This window comes from Cygnus olor, chromosome 7 (genome assembly GCF_009769625.2).
Source record: "Cygnus olor isolate bCygOlo1 chromosome 7, bCygOlo1.pri.v2, whole genome shotgun sequence".
In the NCBI taxonomy this organism is placed as follows: Eukaryota; Metazoa; Chordata; class Aves; order Anseriformes; family Anatidae; genus Cygnus; species Cygnus olor.
In genome coordinates, this window is record NC_049175.1 from 12,472,264 (window position 1) to 12,495,644 (window position 23,381).

Sequence of the window (23,381 nt, forward strand, 5' to 3'; positions counted from 1 at the left end):
TCCACAGTTTTTGTTCAGGTCAACCTGTTGAAGTCTCCAGTGCAAAATCAACTATCCTATTATAAGTTATTTGAATACCCAGGTTTATAGCAACTGTTCATACAATTTTCCACAGTCAATTTGTGTTCTTTTGGGATTCTGCTCAGGAACTGAGGCTCAATCGCACTGCTTGGACAGCCCCAACGGTAAACAATTTCTTCTATCTACTGTTTTCACCTGAGTGTTACAATGATTCTGACAGCTGAAAGTCTTCTAGAGTTTCACAAACAGCTTGAAAAATCTGATAACCACATAAATGTCCTGTTGCTTATTTTCGACAGCGGTGAGGTATTTCAGGAAGAAACTTTGTCAGACCTTGTAATTTAGGGAAGCGTGCACCATGACTGGGTACTTTTTGGGAAAGCAGGAAGAAACTTGTATTGCAAAATTAAACAGAACGTCTTCTCAGAGAAACACTACCACAATTAAATTCAGCAGTGAACTTTGTGTTTAGCCCAAAACTTTTTAAACTCTATTTACACCTTTAAATCTTAACATTCTTACTACTATCACTTCATCTACTTACCTTGAAATGTTTATGCCCCTTGCAGGATTTTTCTGGTGACTCTCTTTTATGACCCACCCTTAAAAGTCATCAGCATTTTTAATGTCACTCAAGTTACACTCACACCTGACACTGTCAGCCTTCCCTGGCAGATTGACTCTACAACAGGGGAAGACATGGAAGTCAAGACACTCAAGAGAATAGCTGCAAAGTGGAAGAAAAACTCAAATGGGTAGTAGGTAATTTTGTTGATAGATGTCATTACTTTCTATTTTTTCACTTTTGTTGCACTGTTAAAGATGCTTGTTTTTATTAAGATGTTTCAAGCAATTATCAATTTAAACAAGCTATCAAGACTACAGTTAGGTAAGCTCTTCTCATGGCAGTTGTTTCTAGAAAGATTATTTTCATTACTCTTAAAATGCTCAGGCATGCCTAGCTCTGTTTTGAGACAATCATTCAAGTTTTCATCAAACATCACACCTCTAGGCTTTAGGGTAAGTTTTTTTTCTTTTTTATATTTATTTCTGGTCTTTACAGGTTACTGACCTGAAGTGATATCTGTCTAGCTGTTCGTTTGCCCTAACCTGTATCCAAAGCCACCATAAGTCCCAAGCTTCTACACACAAGACTCAGGAATTTGAAGCTTTATTTTTTCTTTCTCCCATAAAGACATGGCTTGCAAACTGAAAACATCTAGGGAAGTCTTAATACCTTGCTACTATTGCATCTTGAGCTCTCTGGCACCACGTAACAGTACAGATACTGCTTCCCAAGGTGAACTGAGCCAGGAACCTTGGTTGACCCACAGCACAGGCTGCATCCTCACCAACAGGGTGCAGTCCTGTAGCAGGAGACACAGAGCTAGGCACTAGAAACAGGCTCTTAACACTCACATCAAAAGACAAAGCAGGTCTAGGGTCCATTAACAGAAGTACATCGGGAACAATAGGAGATAAAACCTAAAACAGGACTAGAGATAAGTCTAAAAATTATCTAGTAATAAGGTCCAGTGAGGAAACAAGGCTAAAGCCAGGACTGACAACAGCCACACCTATAACATAACTCAAACAAGAAATAGATGCCCAGGCTTGAGCTTAAATAGAGCTGCTGGGCCCATGGACAGGGAGGGCCCAGGTGGGGCTGGTCAGGGCCATTAAATCCTGTTGGTACAATCAGGAGCCTTATAGTCCCTACCTGTGTCTTGTCAGTGAGGTCTTTAAAGCACAGATATATTTGATTCTCCAAAGTCATTGAGCTTGCAAACACAGTGCTGCCAAGTTTCTTTAAACTGGCCTCTACTTTTCTTTCAAGTGCAGGGAAGAGGTGCAGACTTCCCGCACTCTAGCGTCACTTAATAAGGCTACTGTACAAGTGCAGCAGACTTGAAGCACCCATAAATGCCAGGCTGGTGCATGAAAAGTTAGCTAGTATCTTCCCAGGCATAGTGTTTACTGCCAGACTATGTTTATTGGCCAGGCACAGCACGGTTAGTCTGCCCTCGTGCATTATACTGCTCATGCATAGTCATGTAGTGAAGTACGGGCCAAGATTTCCCAAGAAAAATGGGAAATAGGGGCAAACTACTGCCCCATTTGGTTTACAGTCTGCTCTCAAATTGCCTTTTTGAAAGGAGGGTGGCAAGTTGGGGCCGTCCTTAGAAGATTTGTTCCGTAGGCTGTGTGTAGTCTGTCAGCCACAGGTCAAGAACATCTGATAAAAAATATTTAGATTAAATGCAATGGACCTATATAAAACTGGGGCAGAAGAGGGAATTATAGTATTATAAAATAGTATTAACACTTAAACTGTCTGTGTTTGGTACGATTCCAGATGTTACCTTACTTTCAGTGCCTATCAGGCAGGTAGATACTATCTCTAGAACCAGGGCCAAGAAAGACTAAATGAGGAAGTCATTGTCAAAACCACAATTAGAATTCAAGAGTTTCTGCATTAAACATGTTATTCAAGACTTCTCTTTCACATACTGCCAACTGACAATTCTGTGGGTGATTTATCTGATTATCTGTGTTACAAAGACGTTAGCGGTGCCTGGCTTGCATTCAGGTGGGTTCGTAGGCGCAGCCCCGCAGAGATGCAGCACGTAGCTTCCCAGGTCACGGCTGGTCTAAGAGCTGGCCCCTCACTTTTTTCTCACCAGAGTCCGAGTCAATAAATAGGAGGGAGGCTTTGCAAGGTAGATGCTTTAACCCATGGTTTGTAATCACACAAGAAGCCAGCTCTAATGTCTCAGCATCACATTTCCATTACAAACACCTGGCACCAGAAGTCTACATAGACAGATCCAATTCATTTGGATAAACGTGCAGGGATGGTAGTGCTGTGTTAGGCCAAAGGTCTACCAGCTGAAAACTACCTCTGGCAGTTGCTTAGTAGCACATCCCTGGAAGAAGGCTGAAGTAGCATACGGGGCCATTTTCTTAAGATACTCTTACCTTCCAGTAATGCACAGCTGAAATAGCACTCTTCTATTAAGCAGATTTTGATTCAATTTTCTCCCATGAATTTTTAAGAATATTTAACCTGTTAAGACTTTTAGCATCTACAGTGCTTTGTAGCAGTGAGTTCTATGGTTTAACCATACACTGCATGGAAGTAGCTATCATCTGATGTGTTTATTTGATAAATTGGCTTGAAATAGTGATCATTCTTCATTAATACTTTGTGTTGTTTGTTTTAAAATACACTATTTGGTGTTTAATCTGGCTGGCCATTTTTCCAGGGTGAAAGTCTTGGAGTGCTTAGTTGCTCCTTGTACTTCTGGCTGCTATTACCACCCTTGTGCCTTCTTAGGTGGTGCCTGTCACTCTTTAAGCTGTGGGGACAAGAACTGTATGTTATATTCAAGATCTTCGCAAATGATAGATTGGACTAAATGATGGAATGGTGGTGTCTCCTGTTCTGTTTTCTCCTCCTTTTGTGATGGCTCCTGATGCTACTGAGCACACAGAAGAGTTTCACAGAACTGTCTGTCACAGCACCAGGGCCTCTGTTTTGAATGATAGTAGGTAATTCAGAGGCTGTGATTTCTGTGTTTTCCCCACGTGCCTCACTTTGCGTTTTAGTCAAATAACTTCATCCACCGTTTTGTTGTCCAGCCAGTCGTTACTGTGAGTTCTTTCTACGAACTTTTACACTCTGCTTTTGTTTTCGTAGGCTGAGCATCTTAGCAGTGTCAGGAAAGATTGTCACCTTGTGCTAGTCACCTTCTAGGTTATTTGTTAGTGTTGAAAAAGACCACAGGCATATGTCTGTGTTAATGAAAGCAACCAAATGTTAATTCTAGTTTGTTTCTTAGCTTTTAGTGGAGTTCTTAATGGGGCAGTGATTGAACATGTTAGTGTTTGGTTGATTATATTACACTTTTTATTCCACAAGCCTTTTCCCTTGTGCTTGTTGCTTTCCTCCAGGTTACGTGTTTCTCCTTCTGTTTTATTCAAGCCCACACTTTCTAATGTGTTCCCATCTTGCCAGGAACCATGCTCTTAGCTTACGTGGGGTTTTATCATCAGCTTCCAATTTCCTTCTACTTCTGCTATGTGCAGTACTAGGAGAGCAATAGTTCTTCTCAAATCATGTATTCTTTCCTAATTAAAGTTTGTTACCTCTTCTTTTTGTTGGGCAGGTTACTAGAATGAGAGAAGTCTTGATATCCTGCACTGCACAAAGTAATCTACCCAAACCCTCAGAGGGGATGGCTACACCCTGAATAGAGAGCTCCCATCTAGGGTTAAAATTAGCAGCCAGTGAAAGCGGATCAGGCAAATGCTTTAATTTCAGGTGTATGTGCTCCTGGGTTTGCTGTATTATATCTGAGATGTCTGTGAGCTTGGCTAAGGTTCCCAGATCATATTCCTTTTTAGCTGCAAGGAAATGAAGAAGAGAGAAGACGATGGAGGTACAAACTGGTGATGGGCACCCATGGGTTCTGAACCGATGCCAGGAGGAGATGGCAGGAACAATAAGCCGTGCAGGTCTGTACTGCCTCTCCTTTCTCACGTGAATTAAAATAGGTAGCAAAACACTTGTGTTAAAACGCCCTTGCAGGAGTGGATGTGGGCAGAGAAGCCTCCCTGCAGACTTACATTTGAATGGCTTGCTTCACATTTTAAGTACTTTCTAGTGCAACAGCCAGAGACTTAATAACGAACCTTTTTTTTTAAAAAAAGTACTTCTAAGCTGTAGAGTCTCAGAGATCCCCTTCCACCATCAGTTTTCCAGCGTGACGAGACACTAGCCTTGGCGGCCTGCTTTGGGCCGTGCTGATGACTCGGGTAGGACGAGGGTGTCCAGCCTGGTTACTACCAGGCAGCTCCGGAAGGCAGCAACGGTGGCTGGGGGGGTCCCAGCGGTTCTCTCTTGCGGGGGGACACATCTCAGCCCCGGGGCCGTGCGGGCTCGGTGCCTCCCGCTTCCCCGAGCCGGGCCAGCCGCGGGGGGGCGGCCGGGGGATCCGGCTCCAGCGGCGGGGATCCAGGGCGCGTTTTGCCGCCTGCCGGGAGGGCCGAGTGCGGCGAGCTCCCCGCCGAGCCGCCCCCTCCCCTCCCCGCTCCCTCCCGGAGGGTCCGGACGGGGCCGCCGTCGCCCGCACGTTTCGCCGTCCGCCGCCGGGGCTCCGCCAGCCGCGCTGGGCTCGTCGCGCCGCGGGGACCGGCAGCGAGGCGGGAGCCATGAACCCAGCCGCGCCGAGCCGGCGCCGAGCCAGGCCAGCGTCGCCCCTCGCCGGTAGCCGCGGGCTGGCCGCGCCGCAGCCCTGGTACGTACCGGGGGGGGAGAGGAGTTGGGGGGGGCTCTGCTTCCTCACGCTTTTAATTTTTAACACCCCCCACCCTCTTCTTTCTCTCCCTTCTTGCTCGGCCCGCTGAGGAGTTGGGTAGGGGGTGGCCCCGGAGGGATGATGGGGCAGCCCGGGGGCTATTGAGCGCCGACAGAGCCACCGAGCCCGCTCCTACTGCCCCCCGCGGCCAGAGCCTGCCTGCAGAAAGCCACCAGGCCAGCGAAACCGCCTGCAGCCCGCCCCGGAGGGGCACGGAGCCATGCAAGGGACCCTGCCCGGCAGCCCCCCCGACTGCGGGCGGGGGCCGTGCAGCGCTGCCGGCAGCTGCCGCTCCGCGCTGGGCCCCGGGGGAGCAGCCCCGGGGCGAATTTCCCCCTCCCCGGTCCCCCCTGGCTTTGCAGGGGGGCGGCCCCTTTGTCTGCCCCCTGCAGCCCCGCGGGGACCGCCCGCCCCCGGGTGGGTCGCGGGGCCGGCGGGCCACGAGGAGCCGCCGCCTCCCCCAGCGCCGGGCCTGCCCCTTCCCTTCTCCCCTTTCCCTCTTTCCCTTCCCTTCTCCCTTTCCCTCTTTCCCTTCCCTTCTCCCTTTCCCTCTTTCCCTTCCCCCCGGGTCCGCCCGCCTGCGCTCGCTGAAGGAGGCAGAGCCTGGCCCGGCCCAGGGGGGCCTCAGCCCCCCGGTGCCGCTGAGCTGCTGAGCCCGGGCCGGGCGGCCCCGTCGTACTCTTTAGGGAGCCCCGGGGCAGGGACGGGTGAGGGAATGGGATGGCATGGCTCGCTGCGAGGGATGGGTGAGGGAAAAGGACAGGGCAGCCTGCAGGGGGGCAGCACCGCTTCGTCTTGCCAAGGTACAGCTCAGTGTACCCCAGGAGTGTGTAGGATCTGCAGAAGGCACCAGGCACAGCAGCAGTTTGAGGAGTCGTGCCTGTCGTGTGCCCAGCTGATCCTGCACCCTAGAGAGACTTTAAAGAGCGACAGAATGCGACCAGCACAGACCTGACCAGAGAGCCCCACTTCCAGAGGCATCAATGCTATAACAGCAAAACTGAGCAACCGTGCACTTGCAGCGCTAGATATCTCAAGTATGACCAAGCAGACTTAAAGGGCAAAGGTGTCTCTTTAAATTTTACAGCCAGCGCAGAAACCTGTGAAAATAATTTAAAAATCTTCTGACTAGTAGTTTTTCCCACCTGTGCTCAGTACGCTTTTTAAGGCACTTTTATGGAGAGGCAGTGGGCTCTTCCATACAGTAATCACCTTGTTTTCGTTAATGTCAGTCAACACAAATTAAGAGTAGGGATTGAATCCAGAAAACGTAGCATTTGTTCTGGGTCTGGGCAGGTAGCCGGGCTGGCCCTGGCTGTGAAGGAGAAGGCTGGGTTATGCCAGATGGGCTGGTTTACACGGGGCAGGTAATCAGGGAGGAATTCAAGGCGAGACTGAGGAACTTTTTGATAGTTGTGATTTCTGTAGAACTGAATTCTTCATTGTGTAATAATTCAAAATCCCCACTGATAATTTTTTATTATGGCTGGTGCACTACCCGTGCTTGTTAAAGCCAGCCTAAGCATTTCCATCCTGCTTTCTGTTTTCAGTTACTTACATTTCAAAACACCTTTCAGGTTGAAATTTTCCAGGCTTAATCTTTGCCTGAAGGTTCTTCCCTCCACCTCCCCCTTCTTTTAATTGAGTTTGAGATAAGGTGATTCAGTTAGGGTGGTTGTTTTTTTTCTTAAGGTAAAATCTTCAGAGAATGGAGTCCAGTGCCGTCAAAAAGAAAATCATTGTTTAAAACAGCATAAATGTAGAACTGGGAGGAAATATGATTAGTTTAGGGGGGGTTGTTTGCTTTTTTTATTCCAAAGTTCCAGGAGTATTGTGTTGGAAAAGGTTTTAATTTGGTAAGCCTTTAGAAATTACTTACCTTTTTGCTTTTTAGCATTTCTTCAAGTTAAGGTCAGTGTTTGGCTGCGCTTAACAGATGAAAGCAAATGCATGTTGCACCCTGGGTCGGAGGGGTGATGCTTGCGCATATGGTGTGAGCCTTTACAATGGGTTTTTGGTGCCAGTTGTTTGAGGTTTAATCGAGTTTTGTGGTTTAAGCATGTGTGGTTCCTTGCCTTTTTTCTTTTTTCCTTTTTTTAAATTGCTCTAATAGAGCTTTCCCTAAGCTAGGAGGGCTTTTTTGTGGTGCCTTTGCTAGTTTCCTTCACTGTACAGGCTCCAAAGTGTATGCTGAAGTCATGATGTTGCGTAATGCTGGGTCTTGACATCTCCTGCTGAATTCAGTGAGACTTAGAATGCAAGCCTTGGGGCAGTCCTTGGCTCCCTGTGCAGAGGGGGGAAGTGGGACCTGGTGGCAGTCCTCTTCTGCTCCAGGCTCAGAGGCAGGCTTCTGGGTCCAGGAGGGACAAACATCAGGGTGAAGGCCTTGCTGCTTGACCAGCTGCTGAGCATCAGCAGAAGGGTTATGCTCTCAAACTGAGGCAGCATCCTGCAGCGCCTGTCCCAGATTGTGGTTGTGCTACTGGGAAGCATTGTCTTAAGTCTAAGTTTAATATGGCTGGATAAAATACTCCAGTTTACCTCAGGAGTGGCATGATCGTGGAAAGCAAGGTGGCGAACATCAATGTAGAAAAATAGCAAACAGTGCTGTTGGAAGGCCTGCGAGGCTGCAGCCCTGTCTGAACTGGTGGTTCTGCAGGAGAGGTCTGAGAGGCTGTGTGGTGGTGGGTGACAGGGGAGAGGCCTCTACAAGAGCCTGTGTACAATAATTCATGGTCCTGAGAAGGCAGGCGAGAAGTTTCATTTCTGTTTCTTAACCAAAACCAAATGGATGCTCAAGGATTGGGGGGGGGGGGGGGGGGAGGATGGATTTAAAGATAATTCCCTCCTCTTAACCCATTTCCCTTCTTTTCATATACAAAGTGTTGTACAGAGCAGTCAGGAGACGCAGAGAATGGAGCAAGATTGAAAAGCATGTTGACTTTGGTGCAGCTGGGAGGAACATCCAGGTGATATGACAATTCTGAACGGGCTGAAAAAAGATTTTGTATCTAGCATGAGGGTCAGGTTTTCCACTTTCTGTCTTTTCTGGTGTGTCTTGCATCGTCCTTTAAAGCACTTGCAGCTGGAGGATGAGATGCTCCTCAATTCAAAATTGTAGATCAGAGATTGTGTGACATCCAAGTCAAATGGTGATCCTTATTGCTTGGGACCTGTTCATTATTGCTGAAGTGACTTTTCTGAAAGCTTCTGGATCTTGTTTCCCCATCAGGCTGATTTCAAGTGACTTTTAAAAAGACGTCTAAACACTGAAACAAAATGCATTTAATTAGTTAATTCTGGCTGTAGTGAAACCAGGCTTGACTATTCCTAGCTGTGTGATTTTTCCCATGCAGCTGTGTGTTGTTTTTTTTTTTAGGGGTCACTTGCTCTCTTTCATGATGTCATGAAAAGGCTGCCATCATTTTTATGAAAACATATCTTTTAATTTTTTTCAGATTTCCACTTAGTTATGAAACAATCTTGATAAACAGTACTTCTAAAAGGATTTTTTTTATATTAGTTTGTGTAAAGAAAATGAAAGTAAATAAGAAAAGCTTTTTTTTTTTTTTTTTTCCCCCTGGAGGCATTCCAGCAATATGGGGTTAAATTCCCCCTAGTGCTTTGTAGACGAGATTCTCATTATAGCTGTTTGGAATTTTGACCCAGATGAGACTAGAAGATTTAGCCCTTGATTAGCTTTTTAGTGGTATTTGTTGAGGATTATAGCAGTCAGTGGGATTGCTCCAGATTTATTACTGTGAGCAAAACTTAAGTAACTGGCCTTACAACCAGCTTTCGGTTTTGCACGTGAATTAAAGAGATAAGTCAGCTCAAGTAACAAGCAGCTTCAGGATGCACTGTTATTATCTAGGGCAGTTCCCTGCAAACCCTCCTGCACCTATTACCTGGTTCACTTTATAGGGACGCCTGTCCTTTCTCTCGGGGAGGGCATGGGAGGTCCCATCTGACGTGGCATTGAGAGGAGAGCATTGAAGTAAGTTTGTATCTCTCCAGGGTGGTGAAAAACTGACAAGTTGTTGTATTGACCCATGAGGTTTATATTTGATAATCCTTTTTAGTTGACATAGATATTTTGGAAATATTTCTTGCTTTGAAATGTGACTAGCGTGGTGTTGGTATTGGCTGTCCTTAAGAAGTGACGCGAGGCAATTTGCAACTGCTGCAGGCATCAACGCAGAGTCATTGCCAGCCCTTTAAATGGAAAAGGGAGGGTAAAATATTCCTTAGTGCAACAGAAAACAAAACTTGAATGCTCAGCTTGTAGCTACCTAATATTTTGGTCCTAAATGTAGAAATGTAAACAAGAAAGTAAGAATGTAATTTGGTTTTATTAGAAACTTTCTTTTTAAAATGTCATTTTTCATCTAGCAGTTAAGATTATTGTGGCAGAGTAGTACTCATCAAGAGTCTGGGGTTTCTTTAAGTGGAAGTGAGGATTTTGTGCTGACAGGCATTTCTCCCAGGAGCTTACAATCACCTCAGAGGTCAGGTGCTCAGTCCCAGACAAATAAAACTGGAGTCCAGTATTAAAAGAAAAGGGAAAAAACAAGACCTTCAGAGATGTATTACTCAGATCTATATATTTCCAGGGACAAAATCAAAACAAAATGGATACAGTTGCTGCTGGTTTCTGTATGTTTCTGTATTGTCATTTCTGAGCAAGACAGTACTAACAGCCTTTCTCATCTTCTCTAACACAGTATTTAAATGCCAGGCAATTTTCTACAAATAACAACATTCTTTCTTTACCAAGAAAAAGATCTTCAACCGCTCTGTGTTCAGAGCCTCTAATTTTGGCTCTGAAAAGCAGCAACACTTTTACATTGTTACTTTTCTGTTCTTGCCAGACAGGTGGGTTTCTGTTAAAAACAAAAACCAGAACCAAAATGTAACAGGATAGTCTTACTTCTTCAGTCTTGAAGCAAGTGTTGAAATTTCTAATTGCAGGTGAAAGCATATCACATAAATACAATTTGAAAGAAAAATAAAGATTGACAAGGTAGTTATAAATGAAGCTTCTAATTGATAATTTTGGACATCATGCTTCCAAAACTTCCACAGCAGCAGTGGCAGCTGTTTATGTAGAGAAGTAGTATTACCAAAGTGTTAACACATTCGGTATCTTCAGAAATCCAGTCTGTTTCCATTCCTGATCTGTTTTCTCATCATTCTGCTTCTGTTTCAGGGCTGATAAAGAGGAAAAGCTTTATCTCCTCTCTTCTGGTCCCCTCCTGATTCACACATTCCCATACTGTCTGGCCCTTGTTTGCTTGCTTTCTTTCTTGCTCTCCTGGCTATAGCCTCTGAAAGTAGCTCGCATTTCCTCTCCTACCACTGTTATGTAGCACCAGCCACTAATGGCTACAGATGCGCTGCCTGCTGCTTGTTTCCAGCTGGTTTTGCAGCCCTCCAGGCTATCCTTTGGAGTGAGGAGCTCTGTCTCATCAAACCACAAGAAAACTGGGAAGCTTTTTGCAGGCTGCTAACAACCAGTTTTGTAGACCTGTTGACATGCTGCTGATAGCCTCTTTGACACTGGGTTCATGAAGTGGCAAGTGATGGCCATGCTCCCCTTCCCCCATGCCTCTCCAGGAAAGGGTAAGGGGAGGAAAGCTTTCAAATTGCCTTAATTTCAGCTTTGTATTTATTTTATTTCCGTGTCTCATCCACCTCCTGTAGAGCACTTTTGCAGGAGCTGTTTAGGTCTTTGGCAATGGCCTTTGAAGCATTAGGTTTATGTTCTGTAGTACACAGGATCACTCAGCTTGCTGCTGCTGAATGGACAGGAATGGGGCTTCAAAGTGCTCTAAGCAAGCTGCTAGATAGAAAAGAGTTTGGGAAAGTTAGCAGTGGCCTTGGCAGGTATTGTGCTAACTGGGCAGCCTGCTCCCAGCTGAGGCAAAGCTGGAGATGAGCCTACTGCTGGCGTGCTGTTTGGGGGGCAGCAAGAGACGGTGGTCTTGTATAGAGGCCATGCACGTTGGCTGTGCTAGACCAGCCCCATGGTGGGCTGATGAGCTTATCTTGGCACACTGCAATGCTGCTGTGAGTTTTTTGCACCCTTTTATGCTTACATGAGACCTGTTGTCACAGAGCCTGCTCTCTTTACATGTCCTGTGCCTTTCTGTGTGCCCTGCACCAGCCAAACCTGGATGGTGTAGTACCGTTACACATTAAGTAGGCTGAGCTGCACCAGCAGGGCTCTGCCTAAGAGCCCTGCTGGTCACCTAGGAATGGTGACAAAGGGAAGGCACTCTTCTTGCCTGAGACTAGAGTCTCTTGCTCTGGCTTTGCCTGCTCCCATTTTTAGGATGCTCTTGTCTACCCATCTGATCTATTTGAAGAGCTAACTTCTAAAGCCTTCCACAGGTATTTTAAAATAGCATGTACTTAAAAACTGTGTACTTAAAAGAATTGCTTTAAAACCGTAAAAAACACAAACCACCTTGAAGAAAATTGCTCTGGAGCAAGAAGAGTTGGTTGTATCCTCTGAGATGGCTGGATTGTATTTGGGGAGTTCAGGGGCTTTTGCATTGCAGTCATATTTGGGGGCAAAAGTTTAGGATAAACCTTGTGGTAGGTATTGTGTTGATGGCAAATATGGTAGTAGTCCTGCTGGCGAAGCAGAGGTGGTGGCTTACGTAGTACATTTGATATAGCTAGGCAGGACCCAGGCTTGCAGTGTAGTACGGTGTTTTGGTGCGTTATCCCAGGACATAACTCTGGGAAAGGAGATTCTTCCCTGGTCCAGTTCCTCCGTGAGCAGCACTACAAGCTAGATGTGCTTAGGGAGGTAGTTAATTCTCCGTTTTCACCTGGATTGTACCATGGTGGGCGGCCTGTTGGAGTGTGAAGGATGGCCTTGGGATGGTGTATGAGTGCGCACATACACCACGTAAACTCAGCTTTGTTCCTTTGCCCCAAATGTCCTTAGGGTGGTAGTTTTATGCTCCGCAGTGTATCTGTGGATGTAAATTTTATTTCTTCTTTCCCAAGGGAAAGTGGCTAATAAATCATTAATAAGATTGAGAAGGCTCAATCCTTTTAAAAATGATATAAAGTTGTAAATATGGGGTGTTGCATGATCACTCAAGTTTGGCTCACTTCTTCGTTGGTGTTCTAGGAGTTTAGGCAAGTTCTCCTTTTTGCAGTATACTAATATTTTCAAAGCTTTTCTGTTGATTGAACTTGACACCCAATAACAATGTGTCTAGTTCTACCTCTGTATTTTTTGATTATTTTAGCATATGTGCTTCCTGTGTTAATTAGGCTTCTATTAATGTTATTTTATATCTTTTTCTATTTCAGAGTTGACTCTGTATCACTACAGAGAGCCGCAATGGGAGTGTGCAGTTTTCTATTGAAAAATTCTCTCAAGAGCTCATGATTTTTTTCCATCTCTCCTCTTAACATTTCTACTACTCCGCAGACATGGCTCACCACGCAAGGCCTTCCAGATTAGCCAAAAAGGAAGAGATAGGCAAAAGGAAAACTAACCAGGGCAAAAAGAAATCTAGCCAAGTGAGAAAGAAAACTGCAAAGACTTCCACAAAAGCTGTTAGTTCTGGAAAATGCAAGAAGCCAGCACAAGAAAAAGATGTTAAGAAAAAACAGCAAGAAAAGAAACCAATCATGAGCTCTTCAGGTAGACTTCTCAGGAGCAGTGTCACCAGAACCTTGTCTGGAACACCGTGGGTGAGTTTGGAGAAAGCTGACAATATCCTCTTTCATAACCAGGATGCTTTCAACTTCAATGGCTTTACAATGTCTCTTCGTAACCGATCATTCTCCCGTAGATTTTCCCAAGCTCCAATAATTGCAAAACCTAGGAAAGTTGCAGCACAAAAAAGGCTAGAAACAAAGGAAAAGCATGAACAAGAAGCCTTGGCAGTAGAAGAAGAAAAAAATGTAGAAGCGGGTGAAAAAGCGTTGGAACAGGATTCAGCACAAAACACGGTAGCTCCTCTGCCTGTAGAGGATGCTCCACACAGCGCAGACGAAGAGCCTGCTGCCACGTGTGCCGGTCAAGAGGAGGAGGTAGAAGTACCTGAAACAAGTGATGCTGTTCCAAGCAGTCAGGTAACTGATGGCGATACTGAAGTGTTAGAGGTGGGATCTCAGCATGAAGACCTGCCCTGTGAGCAGAAGCCCGCTGATCTCAATGCAGATAGTTCAGATGAAGCATTTGTTGAAGATGCTGCACTTGTGCTTCCATCTTCTGATTCCATAACTGCCTCTGAATCAAACTCGAAGGAGCATGTAGAGGTTCCCTTCGACCCGGTGCCTAATAGTCAAGAACCTGACTCCGGTTCTGTTGATACCTCAGACCTCAGTTCAGCAGCAGCTGAAGAGTCAGCCCCGCTTGCTGAACCGCACACTGAAACGGAGTCGGACCTGGTGCTAGCTAGTGAAGAACATGACTCGAGTTCTGCACCCATAGTTACCTCTGAGTTTAACTCACAAGAACATTTAGAAGATTCGAGCTCGCTCGCAGAGTCCTGCTTAAAGGCAGACTGGGATTTAGAATCAGAGAATAAAGACCTTGTTTCAAATTCCAACTCTTTATCTGCCACTGAATCAAATTCACTTTTATATCTTGAAGGTGTAAGCTCGCCTGCAGAATCCCCCATGAAACTAGTTGTGGATTTTGTACCCATTCACAAAGAACTTGACTCAAATTCAGATTTGAGCTGTACCAGAGAGATTTCAGAATCTGACTCACAAATCATATTTACAGCATGTGAACCAGTTTCCGATACCTCTTTAAGCAATATTGAAGTGGAGGATATTGAACAACTTGTTAAATGTATTGATGCAGAGACATTAATTTTGAATTCAGATTATGTCCCCGCTTTATTGTCAGATTTAGAAAAAAGCACAGTCAATAAAATCTCCAGTGAAAGCCCTGGACAATTCTCTGAAGGTTTTGTTTCAGAGTTGCCTTCAAGCACGGAAATCTCTGCTTTTGCCTCAGAAAAAGCCATAAATGCAGACTTGCCAGCTGACTCAAGACTGCAGCATAATGATTATTCATCACAGCTGGGAAGTGTTGGAATAAGCTTGAATTTGGTTCAGGACAACGTGAGCGACAGTACTGAAGCTGTTGAGGCCTCAGGGCCATCCTCTCGTACAAATCCAGCTGGTGATCACCCTGTTCCTTATTCTACTCTGCTCCCTATGTTAGAGAAAAAGAAACGAAGGCGTTGTGGAGTCTGTGAGCCCTGTCTGCGGAAAACAAATTGTGAAGAATGCAGCTGTTGCAGGAAACGCAAAACCAGTCACCGGATATGTAAAAAGAGAAAATGTGAAGAACTGAAAAAGCCACCACCGCCGATCACACTACCTCTTGAGGTAAGCCTGAGGAGTCTCAAATTAAGTCCCCCTTTTGAGGCTTGAGATGGATCTTAAAATTCTGTGAAGGGAAATGCTGGTCACTGGACAGCTTTAGAGGACTTAGGGTTTCTGTTGGAGCTAGCAAGTTGCGTTGTGACTTTCTCTTGGTATCTATAGAAGGGTAGATTAAAGTGAGCTAGAGTTATTCTTGTTCCTCCTGTGTAAATGCATAAAATCAGCAGTGAGCATGGTTTAGCTCTGTGTTCTAGAGGGGAGGGGGGAAATGATGTTAGTCTTAGGAGACTGTAAATTATTAGGGAGGAAAGGGTGTGTGTTGCAAAATAGCTAAGGATAACAGGCGAAAGAGGGAAGGCTGTGTGCACTCTTCAGTTGGAGTTAGAATAATTTGCTTGTAATGACTCAACACATAGAAATAAATTCATAACCTTCAGGAGCAAATTGTAGCTGCATTTTCTCCTTTCACATCTCTCTGCCTAATTGTCTATTCTTCTGTTTCTTTCATTTCATTTCTCCTGCCACTCTCCCTTTGTCTCTCGTACCATATCTCCCACAAATACTTGTTTTTCTTGTGTTTCTTACTCATTTTTCTGATCCATCAGCCTTTTATAACCCAGGTCATTACTTTTGGAACAAAGAGGAGGGGAAAAGACAGTCTGTATGCCCCTGTGATAACAGCACTGACCTTCTGAGAGATTTCAGTTCAAGATCAGGCTTTAAATCAGGTAAGTAGGGAGTTGAACATCGATTTCCCACATCCCAACTGAATTCCCTGACCTCTGTGCTGCAGAGCCAGCCTCGGTGTGCTGCTGGAAGTTGGTCTGCTTGGATAGTGGCTGAGCTGCAGAGGGGGAGATGCCGTCCCAGTAGTTAAGTCACTGGGACATTTGCCTTGGGATGTGGGAAACTCAGGTTCAAGTCTCTGCAGCAGTGTGCACTCTGAGCAGAGCAGTTCACACTGGGGGGAACGCACCTGCAAAACATTTCTCAACAGCAGCTTCATTAAAACAGCGTGTTCGTGCAGCAGGTAGAAATCCCCGTTTGCTACGGAGATCTCAGGAGACCTCTGTTTTCACCGCTCCGTCCTGTACTTGCCAGGTTTCGCAGACGTGTCTGCTCCGTCTTCACAGGAGGCAAGGAGAAAGACAAGTCCCATAGCAGTGAGGGTATGGTATGTTCTCCTTCGAGGGAAGTGTATTTTAAATTAAAATGTTCAGGGAAGTAGGTTTAAACAGCTTGGCTTACAGTTGAGTCAAAATCCTTTTGTGTCTCAACTGTTTCCAAATACTCTTTTTAATAAAAGGGAAGGGACAATTAAAATGTGACTTTAAGACCTATAATAAAGCAATAAAGGTGACAGAGGCTGATCCCGACTTGTTACAGCAAGAGAGTAGCACCATGATGTCCTTCTGTATTTATTCTTTAGCTAGTGGGACTGAAGAAGCTCGTGGAAGAGCATTGGTGGAGATGAGGTAGGAAACAGTTTGAAAGCCGTGTTTTAAAAAGGGGTTTGGCAGGGTCAGTGAAAGGAAGCACTCCAGTTTTTCTGTCAACCTTTGTTTTCCAGGCTAAACATACATCTTTTCTTGTTGCTCAGCCTGACCTTCTCCTCGCAGATTAGCCTTGCCCCTTCACCCTTTCCTCTTTAGACGTTCCTTTTGCTTTCTTTGAGGAATTCCTTGTTTATATGCCTTTCTTTGGCAGCTTATTTCTTGTGTGCTTTTATTTTATTAAACTGGTTGTGTTTTGTACAATACATTTAGAGCTGCACCAGAGGCCGCCTCCATTTCTCGTTAAATTTTGTATGAAGTTTGAGTACTGCATGGAGGAAATGAAGTATTCCTGACATTTAAGAACATGTCGGGTATTTTCTCATAAAATTGTATTTGAAGGAAACCTGGTGCCTTTTCGGATATTCCTAGAAGCAAGTCTGGTCTCTTGTATTCTGTAGAAACTCTGCTCTGAGAAAAGCATTTCCACAGCGTACATATGTTACGGGAGCTCTTTAAAGATGTTGAGATACAGGGGGAGGTATCGGGGGAATGGGAAACAGTATCTCTGTTAGCAGCCATCCTTTAGATAAGATTTTCCCACCCTGGAAGGGAATCACACTGTGTTTTCCCAAACTGTGATGGGGTTGGGACCACAGCAGTGGGGACTTCATGCCAGCGATGTGGTTTGAATAGAGGGCAGCTGGAGAAAAACAGCTGTAGGTCTCTGTCCATGGTATAGAAAGTGAACCTAATTAAGAGAAATTAGGCTGGCTTCAGTGCATTCATTCCTAGTTTGAGGAGCTGCGCAGCTCTGTCTGTCCTGGTGGTGGAATGTAAGCATTTTTTGGAGGTGATTCACTGGGAGGAGGGTGGAGGGGATGGATGTTCTCTGCACAATCACAGTTTAAACAGTGATGTTTTGCCTTAAAGGGAATCGTTTCTTTGCACTTTGACTCAACAGTGCTGAAGTCAGGGAAGTCGATGAGAGCTCTGTGTTAGGTGGCTCTAGGAGAGCTGGTGCAAGGCTTGGAAGTCTGTGCATGGTGTTTAAAAAAAAAACACAAACAAACCCACAAAATGCGGTGTGTTTTTTTTTTTTCTTAAGGTCTTGGGTGGGTTTATGGATAGAGAGAGTCAGACCTGGCTTGTAGGATCCGTGAATGTAGTTTGAAATGCATAGTCCAACATACACGGCTGTGTGTGCGCAAGCATTCAACCCAAAGAGAGTATCGGTTGCATGTTTGGAGCTGGTATTGGTTATGTTACTGTTATTTTCATTAATTCACACATCATCCAGATAAAGATTTGAAAACTATATTGGGCTTGAAAAATATCCCTTAAAAATAACATCCCCATAAACCCTCAGTGGTATGTTACCTCGCTGAAGGTAATGGGTTTTGCAGGGACGTGGCAAGGAGAAGGTCTGGAGAAATCATTGCGGGCTCCGCTCGCAGCGCCCGCGCAGCAGTGCCGCTACAGGTAATGCTGCCCTTCAGGGACCCGGGCTGTGGTGGCCTGGCAGGGAGCTGGTGAAGAAGAAATCCTAAACCTTTACTGGTTCCTGAAGGAGCAGCCAGATAAGGAAAAGGAAAAGGTGTGAGCAAGCTTTGAAAGGCAGGGGAAAAAAGCTTGGCATTGCACATCCAGAGAGGGACGGCAGAATATTGCAGGAATATTCCCCAGAGAAAAGAGCATTTGGACAAGCCCAGCTGCCCGGCAGTGGGGAACTCGGGCGTTTTCTCCTGTTTTTCTGAGACTGCAGTTTTCGGAGCTGACACAGGAGCTGCTGAATGCTGCTTCTCAGCTGTTTGCTACTAAAAGTCCACCTCATTTGGGGAAGCAGCCTGTCGGGCTGCTGTCATGTCATGGCACACGTCCAGGTTGCCCGGGTGCGTTGCAGGGCAGGGCCTGGGAATCTCCAGAGCTGCGTGTGGGGCAGCGAGGTGATGATCCCTGCCTTATTTTTAGGCTCTCTGGGGAAAAGGGCTTTGCAGGGGCAGGCTGTGCAGATGTAACAGTGTCTCCAAAGCCTGCTTTCTGCAAGGCTTGTCCAGGTGCCCGTGTCCTAGGGCCTGGAGGGGTTGTGTGGTGTGTGTTTTGTTTTGGCGTGGACTCAGGTGGGTGTTAGAGGCGGGGGCTGCGGGAGCTCTGTGGGGTCTGGAGTCGAGGGGAAAGCGGTGGGCGGGAGCTCGCTGGCCTTCCCGAGGTGTCTCAAGACGTCTCATTTAATAGCTGTAATCCGAGGAGCGGGGAAATAGGACCCAACAATGAAGCCTGCTTGCTTGTGGCTTTCTGACGTGCTGCCGAAACCCCAGGCGTATTTAAGGAGGGTGCTGCAATTAGAGGTGGCGGGCAGCTTGCCAGCCTGCCCCTTTTTCTTGGTTTCCGACAGAAAATGCTGCTTTACCGGGGAGCTCTCCCAGCTCCTGGCTGTCTCGGCTCGAGTCGTTCTGGGGCGAGCTCCGTAGGGCTGCGGCCCGCCGTCCGGCAGCCCCCGTGCACGATTCCGCTTTATTTGTAGGATTTTGGCAGCGGGGGGGCCGCCTGCGTGCGCCCCTTTGTCCCGCCTGCCCTCAGCCGCTGCCATTTCCCTGCCCACGCGCGCTCCCGCCCCGCGTGGGCTCCCCCCTCCCTCCCTCGTGCGTGCGGGTGCCCGCGGGCCGTGTCCTCGCCTGACCTCGAGAGCCCCTCGCGGAGCCACGCGGCCGCGCGGGTGGGCGCCGCTCCCCGCCCCCCCCCCCCCCCCCCCGTGACCTCCCCCCCCGACTCCGGCTCCGCGTCCCCCTCGCGGCTCCGGGCCGCGTCTTGCGGGCGGCCGCCGCGGCCCCGGCACAGGAGCCCCTTTGTTCGGGCAGCGCCGGGGGGGGGCGCTGCGGGGCGGCCGCCGCCTCCCCATTGGCTGGGCCGGGCGCGCGCGGCGGGAGCGGGGGGGGAAAGGAGAAGGGGGGGTGCGCGCGCGCGCGCGGGGCCGCGCTCGCTCCCGCGCCGCCGGCCGGAGGGGAGGGCGGCGCTGCGGCAGGAAGCAAGATGGCCGCCGGGGGGGCGCCGCTGTGAGGAATGCGGGGCGGCGGCGGCCAGGCCGGCTCCAGGGGGCGGCGGGGCCTCTCCCCTCGGCCCGCGGCGGGGCCGCGTCGAGCCGCCGGCGGCCCTCCGGGGTGCCGCGGGGCGGGCGTGCGGGGTACTGGCGAGATGGTGCACTTCGGGAGGCAGAGCGGAGCCGGCTGCCTTTGTGACCGCAACTTACTGTGCGATTTGGTGTTTTTTTAGGTGCTAACTGAAAACAAAAGGCCTCAGAGGAGGAAGCAAAGAGTTTTTAAGGTAACCGACGATCGCTTTAATGTTTCTCCCCTAGGTTTAAGCAGCCTTTCCTTGTCACGCCGACCAGGAGGCCAAAGGGTTAACCCTGGGAAGCAGCGCTTTCCAGCTCTTCAGCAGATTAGCTAATTTTGAAGCCCAGAACATTTTTTTTTTTTACTCCCTCTCTCCTCTCTCCCCCCTCTGCTTTCCAGCATGTTGTATACATAGCTGAGTCTTTCTGCAGGACGCTGCAGACTACAAAGTTTGCTTCCCATTGTATCCAACGTTCACTTTAATTTTCTCTTTTTCTATTTCACCTCCTTCCAAAGATAGCCATTGAACACGGGCTGGGTTTTTCAATATCCAGCTTTTACAGCATGTGAAATTGAATGTGAGAAGTCATTGTTCTAATATAAACCAAATTAATGAAACTGGAAATTTCATACCTCAATTGCAGTAGTTTTGATTTCCTTTTTCTTTAAACTTTTGAACACCTCAAGTGAAACTGAAAATTCTGTAAGCTTAGAAAAACCTTCAGTTTCACGTGGTAACGTTTCATCAAGATTTTTAAGATGGCTATCTTTTACAATAACAAAAGACTTGTTTTTCCAACTATATTGTTTCATATTTTATCCAATATACAGTTTTACTACATTTATGGCCATTTTTTTAATTTTAAAAAGTAACAGGTAGCAAATTCATGTTGCCTTTTTCAGTTCATCTTTAGAGTATTTTGAATAGAAGTAAGTTCTGAATCCTGTTCTTTCAAACTAAAATGCTGAAGGATGGATGGTGCACCTGTAGAAAGAAGATAAAGAAAGTGAGAAAAATGTTATGTTGTTAAACTTATTTGTAGAACTGTTCTCTTTATATGGAGTGCAGCTAAATGTGATTTTAACATAGTTTAGCATTGTTTCGGTACATAAAAATTTCAGAAGTTATGGGACGCGGTAGATGTGATAAGTGCTGAATGTCTGTAGCGTCATTTCATTTGAAATCATCCCAGTTCCTTAGCACCTTTGTCTTTGTTACATATTGCAGAAACTTACTGAAAGAAGTTGTAATTTTGTAAGACATGGTGAAGTTAAAAGTTAAGTAAGGAGCAAATAAGTTACTTGACTTGCAAATGTCTGACCTCAAGTGTGTGTCTTCATAGGGGTGTAGTTGTGCAAACCACCTCCTTGCATGCTTAGCTATGTAATGCTAAGCAATAGTGCTTATAAAATGCTAACAAGTACTCCTCTTCTTCCATTAAATAGATTGATCTACTAAATTAGTGTGTTTCATTAAGGCGTGGATATGCTTTTAATTGCCCATTTTAGTTGCTGCCACTTTTGTAGTATAAGGCAAGGTGCAGTTAAAACTCGAGCGTTTGTTCATCGTACACTTTGTGCGGTTACATAGAGGGCGTGCAAAATAAGGACGTTTTGTAAAAGGGTCACTCAGTTTTGTGATGTGTAATTGGTATGACATGTGTTCTGTCAAATATGAGAAATCTTTCTTGTCATAGGTAGCCGTGTTGTATCAGATGTCTGCATACGGGGGGGGGTTCATAGAGGGTCTTCAGATTTTTCTCCTTAGTTGGTTTTACCACTGTTTCTGATTTGATGGCAGGGCAGGTTGCTATGTAATATGATGCTGTCATTCCTCTCCTTTCCAAAAAGCCTTCCACACAGTTTTTTCTTGGCTCTTAAATGGAAAAAGGCTTGTCTGTTTTTGTGTGTGTGCATGGTATCATGTTAGTCATTGGGCTTGTGTTTATTTCTGCTTTGACTTTTCCTTTGCTGAATTGATTCTGTGGTGTTTCCCCTTTGGTTTTAGGGACAGTTCTTTCAGTTTGCTAGTATTTTGTCTTTGTTTCATGGTGCTGAATTGCATTTGATGAGTTTGCTCACTTGTGTGCACCAAGTAAAGCATGGTACCCCTGAAGGCATCTCATGGAAGTGGTTGCCTTGGGGTTGGTGAGGTTTAGCTTTGTTTTTAGGGAGGCAGGTCGGTCAATTTAAATTAGGTTGCATCTCTGTCAGCTGCAGTAAACTTCCAAAAAGCTACATAATTTATAGTCTTCTTCACAAGGGCATTTTAGAAATATGACACTCTGCTATATGACTCTCTAACCTGGCTTATTGGTGGGACTGCCTCGCCAAGTGGTATTGTATCTATTGAGTTACAACCTCAGCCTTTGTTTTAATGATCAATAGTGGTTGAGGGATGCTAACCAGTGACACGTGCAAAATTTTTAACAGGATTTAATAATTTTTCATTGTATTTTGCTTCTAAGAGGATTGTAAACTTTCTTAAAGGCTGTTTTATAGTACTCTGCTCCAGTGATATGCTGAGTTAGTATTTCTCCAATCATGCTAAGTCTTTATACACGTACATTGATTTATTCAGAGGGTTGGTGATCTTCCTGATTATACTTTTTAGGACCAAGGTCTTCTGTATTGGGTGAAAACACACAATATTTTCCTGCTGAAATCAGGTTGGACAGATAGAAACATTATGAACAAAAGTGACCCATTCTGTTACATTGTACCTCTCGTTTCATATTTTTTCATTTTCCGTGTTTGTGTTTTACTGCTCCTTTCTCATTATTTTAAGAGTCATTTAGGAAATTCCACTGTGCCATAACTACTGTGTTTGGTTCTCCATATTTATTTTGAAAGAACATCTGAAATATTCATCTCTTCTAATGAGCAAATGTTCCTTGAACAGTTGGTGTGAGTTCGTAGAAATAGATACTAAAGAAGGAATACTCTTGGTTTGGTTTTTTTTTGAGATTATCATTTATGTTTTCCCCACTTAAGTAGGAAAATCTAGATAGAAGGGATTCATACTGAAAAATTAATTTCGCTGCATTTCAAAGGACATGTTATAAGCTCTGCTTCACTTAGTTATTAGCATTCTCCTTTTAGCCACTTAACAGTGTTCTCACTCAATCTGGGCAGTGCAGTGCACCTCTCCCCCTTAAAGGTGAGGAAACATTTGCAGCCACACACAAGTTTATAACCACAGCTCAGAAGAGCGGGACAGCTGAACTCGGCATCATACTGTCAGGGAGATCACACTGAGCAGTGACACCAGTAAGGAAACCTCCCACAAGGCAGGGTGCAGCTGTTGAAGAAGTGCACTCCATGGTCTTCCTGCTAGGTTCTGTGGAGCCAAGGCCGCTGTTTGGATGGCTGCAGATGTTTGCTGCATTCATGGAGTTGGGTTTTTTACATAAAAATTTTTTTAAAAAAAGAGCGACTGAGGAGAGAGATTCCCAATAATATATGCGGTGCTAAGTGAGCATTATAACTGCATGCACATTCTTTGTTCTCTGACCGATTCTGTTCGCATGTTTACACACAAACACTGTCACGGTGATCCGTGCACCAGAAAAGTGTGAAAGATGTCTGCTAAGCTCTACAATCAGTTTGGTTTAATCCAAGCCAGAAGCCAGAGATGACTCAGTATCTAGAACTTGATTTATTGCTAAACATTGTGTTGGGAACTAGTGGGAGTCTCATTTCCATCAAAGCTACAAATACAGACTTGAGCACTCTCTTAATATTTCTCTACCGTGTGTAGAAAGCATGGTGTTTCTTAACAAAAACAGTGTTTAGAAATAAAGTCAGTATGGCAGATCTGCTGTTGTTATTCCTTTTCAAAATGCGGTTTGCTTTGCTGCTAAAATTAAAAATGCACTCTTTTAACCTAATGTGTGTTAACAAGAGTTAACAGAAGCAACTGGAAATGTGCAGGATAGTGCTTCAAGTGAGCATGAATTTAACTGATTTTTAAACATCTATTATAACTTAGAGTATATGGGTTTTGGTGCAAAATGTCTGCC

General features: G+C 45.7%; 1 protein-coding gene and 1 long non-coding RNA gene across 7 annotated transcripts in view; one reads left to right on the plus strand and one right to left on the minus strand.

The window, feature by feature from the left end:
* Window positions 1-4,167: 4,167 nt before the first annotated feature.
* Window positions 4,168-23,381, plus strand: part of TET1 (tet methylcytosine dioxygenase 1) — a 75,676-nt gene continuing 56,462 nt past the window's right edge. Inside the window, exons 1-4 of one of the 6 annotated variants that reach the window (XM_040564230.1) lie at window positions 4,168-4,539; window positions 8,265-8,350; window positions 12,714-14,756; window positions 19,517-19,567. In XM_040564230.1, coding sequence (XP_040420164.1) covers window positions 12,837-14,756; window positions 19,517-19,567 — 1,971 coding nt within the window. In that variant the 5' untranslated portion in view covers window positions 4,168-4,539; window positions 8,265-8,350; window positions 12,714-12,836. Of the gene's footprint in view, window positions 4,540-5,035; window positions 5,322-8,264; window positions 8,351-11,052; window positions 11,224-12,713; window positions 14,757-19,516; window positions 19,568-23,381 lie in introns of those variants that run through there. The other 5 variants (XM_040564231.1, XM_040564229.1, XM_040564234.1 and 2 more) reach the window with 5 other exon arrangements.
* On the minus strand, window positions 8,945-13,540 carry LOC121073388. The gene is made up of 3 exons (XR_005821673.1): window positions 13,453-13,540; window positions 11,076-11,223; window positions 8,945-10,592 (listed from the first exon to the last, which is right to left on the minus strand). It is a non-coding gene; the product is annotated as an uncharacterized LOC121073388 (long non-coding RNA).